We start from the raw sequence: 12,382 nt of genomic DNA, 5'->3' as shown, positions 1-12,382 counted from the left end.
GTGGCCTCTGCTCCCGGGGAGCTGGCAGCCTAGTGGGGAAAGCTCCTCCTAAATAAACCAGGAAACAAACAGATAGATAAAACTGTGATAAAAGCATAAAAGAAACACAGGGAGTAAGGTGAGCAAAAGCAGCATGGCCAGGCCAGCTCGGGAGTCCCTGGCTCAGGGTGTGTGCAGAGACGGGAAGGATAAGAGGAGACTGGGGGAGGCAGACAGAGCACTGCAGGCAGGGTGCAGACAGAAGGAAGAAGAGGCAGATGCTCAGAGAAGACCGTGGGAGGCTGCTGGGCTTCTCCCCGCACCCCTGCCCTTCTTGAGGCCCCACTGAGCCCTGCCCTTGGACCCCAGGAGAAAATTCGGAACCTGCTAAAGAACCTTTCCTCTGAGTTTCTATTACCTGCCACCAAAAGAGCCCAGATCTGCTCCTGTATATCCTACCATCCACCCAACATCTCAGAGTCCTCTCGTCCAACAGAAGTCTGACTCCCCCTCCCTAGTCTGTTTCTAATCTCAGTAAATTCTAGCTCTATCCTCCTGCGGCTCTGGCAAAGCCCAGGAAGCATCCCTGACCCTTCCCCCTCCAGCATCCACACTCCATCCAAACAAGTCTACCTCCAAAGCACCACCGGGAACTGCCTCTGAGTCGCAGGTCCACCTTGGGCCACACCACCCATCCCTCACCTGCGCAAGCCGGCAGGGGGTGGAGTGGGGGAAGGGTCTCCTAACTGGCTCCCAGCTCACACTCTAGCCTCCCTGCAGTCCACTCTCCACACTAGGGCCAAAGTCGTTTTTATCAAACAAAAGCCCCCTTCCACTGCCACTCCCCCAACTCCAACCAAGTAACACCCTTCCAAGCTCCTCAGCACCCTTCTTATAAACTCCAAACGCTGAACTCTCGCATTGGCTCTCATCTCCCACCCCCTCCCCTCACCCCACCCCTCCAGCCTTCAGGCCTGAGCCAAGCCCCTACCCGCCTCAGGGCCTTTGCACAGGCCAAACACATCAGCTGCTCAAAAAGTATTGATGACTGGTGTAAAACTTCGCCCTAGAGCAAAAGGTGCAAAGACTAAAACTCTTCCTAAAGATACACCCCATGTGAACATAAATACCCCCAAAACAAAACACCCCTTGTCCCGTGGTGATCGTCCCTGACTGGGCCACACCGTCCCCAGCAATTGAATGAAAGTGAAGGGCGTGCACAGGGGAAGCGGGAATGGAGAGGCATCCGCCTAGGGCATGGAAGGAGGCGGCTGGAAAGAGAAAACTCTTCCGTCCAGTTTTTTCCCAGAAGAAATGTGGTCCCAAGGGGACGCGCCTTCTCTGCCCTCAGCAGCCGGTGCCGCCGCGGCCACTAGGGGGCAGTGTCGACCATGGTGTCCTGGAGCGGACGCGCTGGCCGGGCCTTGGCCTCGGAGCCCTGCTGCTCTCCACAGCCCGGCTCTCTCTGGGGAGGACGATGAAACACAGTTCCTTTCTAGACATCTTTTATCAACAGTGACTACTTTAATTTGATTTTTGAGGGTTTTTTTAAAATCACAATTCTGAGGAAAAACAGGGGCAGTCACACGAACAATGTCACTGCCCACTGAACCCTGCCAGTGATGGGTCAGCACTTTTGGAATTAGTAATAATTCCACTCCCAGACAATTCCAAGGGCCAGTCCAACAGAATCTAGGACCTGAGATGCTCCTGAAGGTGGAGAGGACCAAGGGGCGCTGGTGGAGCTGACCTTTGACTTCCATCTACCCCTTTTTTAAAGTCTGGAAGCAGAAACCATAACCTAATAATTACCTTTATCGAATGCTTACTCCCTGGCAGGCTCTTTTGCAATTTCTCCTTTATTCCTCACGCAATCCAGATTCCAGAGCCCAGGCCCCAAACCCTGCCCTACGGAGAGTAGGATTCCAGGTGCGGCATCTTCTGAGCCAATAACTAAAGTGACACTGATGAGAAGTGTCCACTCTTCCTCAGAAGACATACGTGTGCACACACGCACACCCACACCCAGGCACACAAACTGTAAACCAGCGCACCCCTCCCTTCGTTGTCTGCCCCAAAGGAGGGCCTGTGATTGTAAAAATTGCAGAGCAGGTCGGGGGATTTGCAATTCCAGAAGAGATTCTTGGCAGAGGGTGGGGTCTTGGTCCCACCCCCTCGCTGCGGAGGCCCCGGGGTTCCTCTGCACCCAGGACATCATTAACTCACATACCTTTGCCTCCCATGAGCCATCCACCGAGGTAAGTATTGTTGAAACAGATAAGGATCCAAGGCCATACAAGGTTCAGAATTTTAATTATCTATTCACATCTGGGGAAATGTTTACCCAGGGCAGATACAACCGGTATCTGGGGGATAAAAGGAAGTCCAATTATATGGCAGCAGCAAGTCTCACACCTAGGGAGCTGCAGATGTAGGTGATCCACAGAATGTGAACTGTCAGCACACAGAAGTGTAAGCTGGGTGTTAAAGGAGCAGAACCAATGCGAGATGAACTGATCACAGCCCCAGAAAGAGCACATCTCAGGGTGACGCCCGGTGCCAGAAAGCAGAAGGGAAATTAGAGCAATGAAGGGGATGTTCACTGGGTTCTTTTCCGTCTGCATTTGCTTAAGCGTACATTACAGCCCGAATCCCCAAACGCTGGCTGGCAGGCCACACTCAGGCCATGGCTGCTTTTTTTTTTTTTAATCCTATAATGGAGGCCCTGTAGAGCAGAGACATTTCAGTCCCTGACAACCCGCTTATGGACTGTTATACATGGAAGAAATACATTTCTATCTTGCCAAAAAAAAATTTAATTAAATTGAAATAAAATACGGTAGTAAATTTCAAAACCGTGGCTTACTTTTGAACAGACCCCAAGCTAAGAATGATTTTTACATTTGAAGGAGGAGGAGGAGAAAAAGTTTGTCCGGCCCTAGACGCTATAAATATATAATTATACAATCCGCCGTTTTGACTGCGAATATGCCAAACTCTAAAACACAAGGAAGCCCAGGTTGGATATAAGCTGCCTGCATTTGAGAAATGTGACACACAAACTGTTCACTTTTGTAAAGTTTGAAAAAAATCTTTATATGTATCTCAATAGAGCAAAAAAAAATTAAAAACAAGAAGTATTATTTTTAGCACTCTGTGACTCTTAGCATTCACACCTCTGAGGAGCCCAGGGGGAGGACCATGTTTCTTGATATCATTGTCAACTAGACTGTGAGTCTGGGCAAACCCTTTCTCTGAAATATATATGACTCCCACACCTTGCAACCAAATGAACATTTATTTGCTCTCGAAGAAAGCTAAGGAGTCGGCATTTTCAGACATTGCCATCCTGTGGCAAAATCTGAGGTCTTGCCCTCACTATGTCAAGGTGTAGCCTAAACAGATTATCAGTAGGAAAGATGCAGTTTTACACCCTCGACCTGGGGACCAGTGGAGGTTAGCCTGGCAGAAAAAATCTATAAATGACTCACGAGGCAGGAAGAGGAAGCAAAACCAGCCCTTATCCACTTTATCAAGATGATGTGGATAAAATTATGTCTAGTTTATGGCCAATGCAAACGTGCTGTTTGCAAATGCCAGGGGATATGTGGGTCGTCCTTCACCGTAGGCTGATTACTGCTCAGAATGGCTTCAGAGAGTTGATAAAACCTTGATTGAGCTGATGCGGCCACACAAACAATGCATTCTGAAACTTGTAATTAGGGAAGGTTCCTCCCAAGCACTTACAGAACTCAGCAACCGGCACCGGGTAGGGGGACAATGTGACCATGAATCATTAGGAGTTAGCCACCCAATATATTTCCATGAGCAAACTAAAATTATAAAACTATAGTACATGCAAAAAATAAGTAAATCTGGAAATAGATTCTGTTCAGCACGCATGGTTGCCAGCGTCAGAATGGATCAACCAGGGATTTGGAACTCAGACGTGTCCCCCGTCAAGTGAATGGATTCCTAGCCTCTGACAAAAGTCTAGTTAAGTCCTAAAATATCCGAAGTCACGTGCCTGCAGCACCCACACATCCTGTGAGACTGTGAGGCATGTAGTTACAGAGCATCCTTTAGAATTCCCTCTTAAGGCCTTGGTAACAGAAGTAGCTACTCCCTCAGCCCTGGTTCAGGATGGAGATGTGGGTCTGGGGCTCCCCAGGAGAGAAGAGATGAAGACAAGGTCTCAGGGCACTGGGGCAGGAGACAGGATCTCCTGACCTCTGACCTTATGCATCCATCAGTCTGAGTCCATCTCCTCAGTTGACCTTGAATGTGGCCCCTTCACTCTATTCCTATCCGAGTACCAGGCCTTGAACCTCTGTGGCCTGGGTTATTGCAAATGGCCTCTAAACTAGTTTCACATAGCTGCTGTAACAAATGACTACAAACTTAATGGCTTTTTAAAAACTCACAATAGTTTCCATATCTGGAAGCCCAAATTGATTTCACGGGACTAAAACATCAAAGTGTTGGACGGCTGTGTTCCCTCTGGAGGCTCTAAGGGAGAATCTGTTTTCCTGCTTTTGTAGTTTGTAGAGGCCACTCTCATTCCTTGGCTTGTGGCCCCCTCTCCCATCTTCATAGTCCCCCGTGCAGCCTCTACTCTGACTTCGGCCTCCTCTTCTACCTCCCTCTTGCATATATAAGGATCCTCAAGATTGCACCGGGCCCACCTCAGAATCCAGGATGATCTCCCCACCTCCGCATCAGCTGATAAGCAAACTTAATTCCATCTGCAGCCTTCATTTTCCTTTGTCATGTAACCTAACGTAGTCACAGGTTCTGGCAAAGGTCATGGGTGTCTTTGGGAGACAATTACCCTGCCTTCTTAGTGGTCTCTAAGATCTCAGTCTTGCCCTCTTCTACAATACTCTTCCCTGGGTTGCCAGGAATCAAACAATGTCATGCTTTTGCTTAAAATCCTTCCCTGCTAACCATCTCCTACAGGATAAAGCCCAGGCTCCTCACCTGGTCCGGGAGGTCCTCCTGGAAGCCTGGCCCTGCCTGGTGCTCTGGCTTCAAATCCTGCTGCTTCCCCCACCTGCGCTGGAGGTGCAACAGTGGACAAGACTTGTGAATAGGTCGCCCTCCAAGTTAGACAGGTAAATGCACAGTGGATGGGGTGAGGTAGCTATGGGGACGCACCAAGAGAGTGTCTCCAACTAGGAGAAAAGAATGCAGCCACACCCTACACCCCACCAAGGTGACCACAGAGTCATCTGGGGGCAGGACTAGAATGTGAGTGTCATGTTGGATGTGGAGCGCTCTAACCCAACATTCTGTGCCAAGGAGGGGATGGTCAGCAGGGCGAGGGAGGCACAGGGCTCCTGAGCAGGGAGAAAGAGCCACGGAGGACCAGCAACGGGTCCTAAGTCTATGCTCACCTTCCTGACGTGGTTTGCAGCGGAGGGTACCGTCTGGTCCACCAGCCTCTGATTAATCAACCAGCGTGCTTCTGGTTACAGCTCTCAGTCTGGAGGCTCAGTCAGTGTGCAGCCCTCTCTGGGAGATGAGACCATTCTCACTGTGTCCCTCAGGCAGGTCCTGAAGCCAGAAAGCCACAAGGCAGACTTACGCAGGGCTGAGTAGGGACAACAAGGACCCACTTCTCTTCTGTCTCCCGCCAGCCCCTGGGGGATGTGGCAGAAGGGAGAGCAAAGGGCCAATCTCCTGATGCCACCGGCCCAGAACAGACCATCTTCCTGGCAGGCAGGCCTCCTTCCTCAGGTGACACTCCCCTGCATTACCGAGAGGCGCACACACTCATCTCTGAAACAGGCAACAAACCCATGCTGTTCCCACCCCTGCAGACTAAAGTGCCTCGCCTTTCCAAAGTCATCTGAAGACCCAAGCTCCATCCTCCGTACGCTAGGCAATGTTTGGGACATACCTATACTAAAAATCTGATTCATTATTTCTCTAAAATTCAAATTTAACCAGGCGGCTTGTATTATCATCTGCTAAGTCTGGCAAACTTTAAGACTCCTTCAAGACTCAGCTCCTGGACTTTCTCACCCCACCCCTCATGCCCTAGGACCAGGGCTGTCTCTACCACCCATCACACCTGATCTGGGCTCTGTCATGCACTTATGTCACTGCAGCGCATTTGCTGGTATCTGCATCCCTCTCTAGAATGTGAGCCCCATGGAGGCACGATCCAAATTTTTGTTCTTTTGCCACTCAGTGAAGAAAGTTTAGAAAATCCAAGTAAGCAAAAGGCAAACAAATCACTCAAATGTGAATCCGCATCATGCATCCCATCCGTCATACACAGCAGGCTCCGACTTTCTAGCCTGTAGTGGATAATCCAGGCAGGACCACATCAATAGCCAAGTAGTCCCAGAGAGGTAACCCTGACTCCCAAAGATCTGCCACCACTCTCTGGCCAACCCACTGGAGGAAGGCAGGTGCTTCATGGGTAGGAAATTCTAACCCAAGTCACCACATTCCAAAAAGCTAGAAACTCATTATTTCCTATTGCAATCTCTGTCTTTCTCATTTCTTATCCAGATGAGATCAGCTGATGAAACTGGATTCTTTGAAACCACCAATCCATCTGACATGTCTGCATTTCACCATCAATAAATTTCAAGACCTGATTATTTTGCCATTTTATCAATGTTGCTCAATGTTAAATATTAACCAGGTAGCCAAAAAAAAGGCTCTTTTGATGTCTAACACCGTAGACAACAAGAATTTCAGACTGTCCCCTGGAAACTGTGAGAAATCCTGTGCTTAAAGAAATGTGATGACTGACGTGTTGGGAACGGCCATTTTATTTTTGTAGGTGAACAAAGAAGATAAAAGAGGGTGAGAGGAAAGGAAGAAAGAGGGAGAAAGAAAGGAGCAGAAAGAGAATGGTCTGAGGATTTCCCTGGCTTCTCATCATTTGGGGACAGAAGTCAGACACCCACCTGAAAATCAGTGACAGAAAGTCGCCTGCCTGTAGCCAACTCTCCCAGTGAGTTTAGCCATGCCGGGGTAGGGAACAGTGAAATCCATCAAGGCTCACCCAGGACAGATGCTTGATAGATATTTATTGAGTGAGTAAGGGAAGGACCAACACCTGAGCCAAGCCCACTCTGGTCATACACATAAGCCACACCCGATCCCCTTAGAAGCGAAGAAACCCGTCAGAAAGAATGTGTGAGGCAGCCCTGGGTCCGGAGCTGGCCCAGGCTCTAAAAGCCACCTCGTGGAAGGTATTCCTTTAACTGCAGGTGTTTGTTTCCTTTGGCACCGCAGTATGTAATTTCCCATTTTTAGAACAATGCTCCAAAGAACGGTCACAAAAACAACCTTCGGAGGGGGCGGATTTCTTCCTGGCCACGGCTACAGCCCTGTGAAAAAAACAATAACAAAGGATTTTTATTCAAAACACTGTTTGCATCTCTCCGTAAAATCCGGAGGCCTTTCGTTAACTTCACACGGGCTGAAAAAACAGTGCCCCCCACCCCGCCCGCCACCCTTTGGTAGAGCATCTCAATACACTCTTGCCTTTGGGAGGGGTCAGTTGGGAACCCATTCTGCAGCGGGATCTGTTTTGGTCTTGGCAAGCCCCCCTCTGTGGGTTTCTCTGTGGCAAGGGTGGAAAGGAAGCTTGTTGAAAGTCAGTGTCTGTCGTTTGGGCGCCCCATGCAAGTCTGAGACCAGAAGAGGACAGCATGTTCCTGAGAACATGCCAAGAGCCAGCTGCAGGAGGTGAGGCACGGGGACGGGATGAGGTGCACACCCTCATGACTTTCTCTTCAGCATCATCTCCAAACTGACTTTCTCCCTGGTTCCCAACTCAGACGATTGGCTCCTAGATTTGAGGAGTCCCTCACCTCTCTTCCCCATCTACCTGCGCCTTCCTTCCATCCCACCACCTCCACCCTGAGGTGCACCCAACTCCTCTCCACCTGCACCTGCTCGTCTCTCTCCTCACTGGCCTCCTCGCCACGTGGGTCTGCACACACTCCGGCTTCCTCCTACACCTTTTACTTTTTTTGTTGTTGTTGTTGGGGTGGGGGTAATTAGGGTTTTTTTTAATGGAGGTACTGGGGATTGAATCCAGGACCTTGTGCGTGCTAAACATGCACTCTACCACTGAGCTCTACCCTCCCCACAACTTGACCTTCCACTAGTCCCTGCACAAATCTTCGGCACCAACCCAGATGGTCTGCTTGCCATTCCCCAAGTCCACCTTAACTCTCTAGGTTCCTCCTCCCCCTCCTCTCCCAAATGAGAATGACCTTTCTGGTCCTCTCTCTGGGACTGAATCTTTTTGGTCCCATTTTGAAAAGTCCATACGAATAATAACTCCTCCCCCACCGATGTAGTTAAAAACGCCCTCCCTCCACCCTCCCTCACTGAAGCACTGAGATTCTCTGGATCTCCACTTTGCGGAGAAATCATTAGCATAGCTTTTTTCTTCAAACACGTGTTGAATGGTGTAGAGGAGCAAGGTGCTGAGCCTCTTTCAGAGGCTTAGAATCAGAGAATGAATATGGTGCAGTGGTAGAGTGCCTGCTTAGCATGCACGAGGTCCTGGGTTCAATCCCCAGTACCTCCATTAACAACAACAAAAAAAAGAGGCTTGGAAGGAATCGGGCATCCATAAAGGGACACTATCCTCTTCTGAGCACTTGTTATGAGGCTGATGCTGAGCAGAGCACTTCTTAGGCATGACTTCGTTTTACCCTCACAACGAGACTGTAAGGTAAGGACCACAGTCGCCTTTTGGAGACGAGGAAACAAGGGCTTTGAGAAATTAACTCCCCAAGAGCCTCACAGATTAAGGGGAGCAGAGCTGGAGTTCAAGCCTGGCTCACAACACTCTCTGCTACAGCCAACACTCAATACTTCATTCACAGAGGATTTACAACACGGAACGGTTACGATGAATGGGGTGAGTGTGAAACCACAAGTTCTTCCAATTGGAACAAATTCATGGAAAGGATGCATCAGGGGATGGGCTCCCCATTCCACGTGTTTTGTTTTGTTTTGTTTTTAAGAAGGTAGAGGATCTGAGTTCCTGGAACATCAGGCTTTTGATAAAGTTCTCTTTAAAATAGTGTATCTAAGGCTTCTCTGCTTGGGGGGGAGTAGCAGGCGAAACAGCTGTGATGTTGTACCAGGAATCACTCTGAGATCCCAAGCTGAGCGGCAAGAGCTTGGATTGTGGCATTCGAGTCCTGGCGCCTGCGCCTACCAGCTGTGGGTCTCAGGTGAGCTAGTGGACCTGGCCAAGCCTCATCTGTCAAATGAGAATGATACCTGGCTGGGAGTGGGTGTGGCTCAGCTGTGGAGCGCATGCTTAGCACGCACGAGGTCCTGGGTTCAAGCCCCAGTACCTCCATTAAAAAAATTTTTTTTAATAAGTAAATCTAGTTACCTCCACCGCCCCCCAAAAAAAGAGAACAATACCAGCTGACAGGGGAGTTTGGGTGGATGAAGTGAAGTAATCTATATAAAGCACCTGGCACGTAGAAGGTGCTCAATAAACTGTTTTTGTTGTTGTTATTTTCCTTGGATGTTAGAATCTACATTTCTTTCCTTTTTTTTAAATCAAAGCACAACCTGTATACAGTAAAGTACATAATAATGCACTCATTTTAAATGGTCAGCTTGATAATCATTTACGTGCACGTGTATACCCACCACCCCCGCCCAGGTATAGACTCAGTCTGCAACCCGCTGGCTCCCTCAGGCACCATCTCAGCCCAGACGCCCACCAGACATGACCGTGACTTGACTCATCACATTTTCACCTCGCCTCTCCCTGAGTATCATATGAAAGGAATCAGTGTGTCATCTCTCACTGCCGTGTGCACAGCGCTCCCCTGTGAACACACCACCATCTACTTCTCCAATCTCCTATTGATGGGATTTGGAGACAACTCCTTTGAACATGTTTTTTTTCAGTGGAGGTGCTAGAGATTGAACCTAGGACCCCCTCATGCATGCTAAGCATACGCTCTACCACTGAGCTATTACATCCCTCCTTCCTTTTTTTTAATTTTGTTTTTTCGGTTTGTTTGTTTTTAATGGAGGTACTGGGGGGTATATATACCTGTGAGCGAATTATTGGGTTCCAGAAGAGGCATCGCTTTGGCTTTACTAGAATGTGCCAGACAATTTTCCTAAGTGTCTGAGCCACGTCTGCGCTCCCCACAGCAATGCATGAGAGTTTCCGTTGTTCTGTGTCTTCAATAACACCAGGTGTTGTCACTCTTATTTTAGGCACTCTGGTGGCTCTGTAGTGGTATCTCCCTGTGGTTTTAATTTGCATTTTCCTGATGAGTAATGATGTTGAGCACCTTTTTGTAGTGTCTTTGGCCATCTGGATATGCTCTCTTTGTGAATTCTGTAAGATTTTTGCCCAGTTTTTATTGGGTCATTTGCCTGTTGCTTATTGATTTATAGTGGTTCTTTATATATTCTGGAAATGAATACTTTGCCAGATATACATATTGCCGGTATCTTCAGCCAAGACTGAGACTTGCCTTTTCAAGTTTTTAAGGCTGCCTTTTGATGACAAGAGGCTTTTCATTTTGAGAAAGTCCACTTTATCCATTTTTTTCCCATGGTTAGTGCTTTTGGTGGTCTCTTTTGGAAATGTTGGCCCACCCCCATGGCATGAAGACACTCTATGCTAATTTCTTCTCACCTGGTGTTGGTGATGTCTTCCTCTCCAGCTGACGATAGCTGATGGGTTCTTAATTCAGTGAGGAGCAAGGGTCTCGTAGAATAACTAAGCCTGACCAGCTCACATGATAATGCTCAGATGGTAATGACTCCCTAAATCTTTGGACCATCCAGCCTGTCAGCATAAAGCCACGTGGTGGCATTAACAGGCACCATTGCTGACTGGCTGCACTGCTGAAATTCCGCAGAATCCCCTAACGAGAGGGGTGGCATCTTCCAAAGTAAACCAGGAAGGAGAAGGGAGGATGGTAAGCCCCTCAAAGCTGGTTTATACCCTCAGGCCCGCAGCTCACGCTAACCACCCCCAACCCCGACCCCGCCATGATCACTTTGCAGACACATCCTTCTCCCTAGCAACACTTTCTCCCCGCCCTTTATGAAACTTTTTCCCATGTGTTTCCTTTGCTCCCTGTATTTTCCCTTTCGTTATCATTTATTTAACCATTTATCATCTGGAGAGCATTTGTTCTGTATTTGCCTTTCAAATCATTTCTCCCCTCTGTCTCTCCACCCGGAAAGCAGAGTTTCTCTACCTCAGTACCACGGACACTTTGGACCGAAGGCTTCTGTGTCCTGGAGGCCGGTACTGAACACTGGGGATGCCCAGCTCTCCCTGTCTCTCTCCTTTCCTTCCTACCTTTCTTCTTACTGTTGATCGGGAGGCCCGCGGGAAAAGTGAGGGGGCGACTGGGAGGTGAATCATAGCTTTCTCAAGCTCAAAAGGGCCTCAGATATGATCTAGTGCCACCCCCACCTTTTACTGAGAAGGAAACGGATCCCAGAGAGGGAGGGAGAGGATGCACCAGAGACAAATAGGTGGTGGGCTGGGGCAGGGGCGGATGAGTACCAGGCCAAACAGGAAGTCAAAATTCCAGGGCCTGAAGCTGAATATCCATTCCCCCCGGGGAGAACCTGGCATTGCTTCCCATAGCTCCTTCCCATAACCCCATCCCCAGAGCTGCTGAGATGGAGCTGCAGACTGGGATCTGCGAAGCCCCTGGCATGTGCACACGAGTGTCCATCCCTGGGAGCTCATTCCAGAGCCTCCAAGGGGCACAGATAACCACCAAGTCCTATGGGGATATTTCATGATGACAAATGCCATGACTGCATTTTAGCTTAATCCTATAATCATGAGGGAAAGGATGGGCAGGCCACCTGGCCACACCTGTCCTAGTGGAGAAGTTACAGAACAAGTGATCCATGAGGTGGAAGGAGCCCCGGGACCACATCAGCCCTGGGCCTGCCTCCACGCCGGCAGAGGATGGGAGGGCAGCCGAGAGCCCTCAGCCAGCGTCTCCCAAGTCATGGCGGCTGTTACCACTTGTTGAGCGCATGCCATGCACTGGAAGCAGTTCTGAACACTTATAAATACATGAATTCAGTCCATCCTCCCCCAGCCTCTGAAGAAGACACTGTCATTCTCCCACATTGGAGATGCTGCTACGAAACCCGGGGACCCACGGTCCAGCTTCAGGGTGCTCTCCCAGAGCATCTCTATGAGATCACAAGTCAACATAGGTCACCCTACTCTTTACTTGTAGCCAATGCCAGCCTCACCCGATCAGACACATGTGGAGGCCCCCCAGTGTGTAAAAGCCTACACGCAGAACTTACATAAAGCCCTGGGCGGCAGTCAAGATTGTAATGGTGCATGATGAGTATTTTTACTTTAACAGTTACAAATTTGTTTCAATGCTAG

The 12,382-nt window shown here is 49.1% G+C and overlaps 1 protein-coding gene across 2 annotated transcripts in view; it reads right to left on the bottom strand.

The window, feature by feature from the left end:
• Positions 1–12,382, bottom strand: part of AHNAK (AHNAK nucleoprotein) — an 89,842-nt gene that overhangs the window by 1,307 nt on the left and 76,153 nt on the right. The window contains exon 6 of one of the 2 annotated variants that reach the window (XM_031459459.2): positions 7,012–7,331. The exons of the other annotated variant lie outside the window; for it this stretch is intronic. Coding sequence (XP_031315319.1) covers positions 7,324–7,331 — 8 coding nt within the window. The 3' untranslated portion in view covers positions 7,012–7,323. Of the gene's footprint in view, positions 1–7,011; positions 7,332–12,382 lie in introns of those variants that run through there. 2 annotated transcript variants of the gene reach the window in all.

This window comes from Camelus dromedarius, chromosome 12, assembly GCF_036321535.1.
Source record: "Camelus dromedarius isolate mCamDro1 chromosome 12, mCamDro1.pat, whole genome shotgun sequence".
Lineage (NCBI taxonomy): Eukaryota > Metazoa > Chordata > Mammalia > Artiodactyla > Camelidae > Camelus > Camelus dromedarius.
The sequence above is the reverse complement of the archived record's forward strand: the minus strand, read 5'-3'. Positions and strand labels throughout refer to the sequence as shown.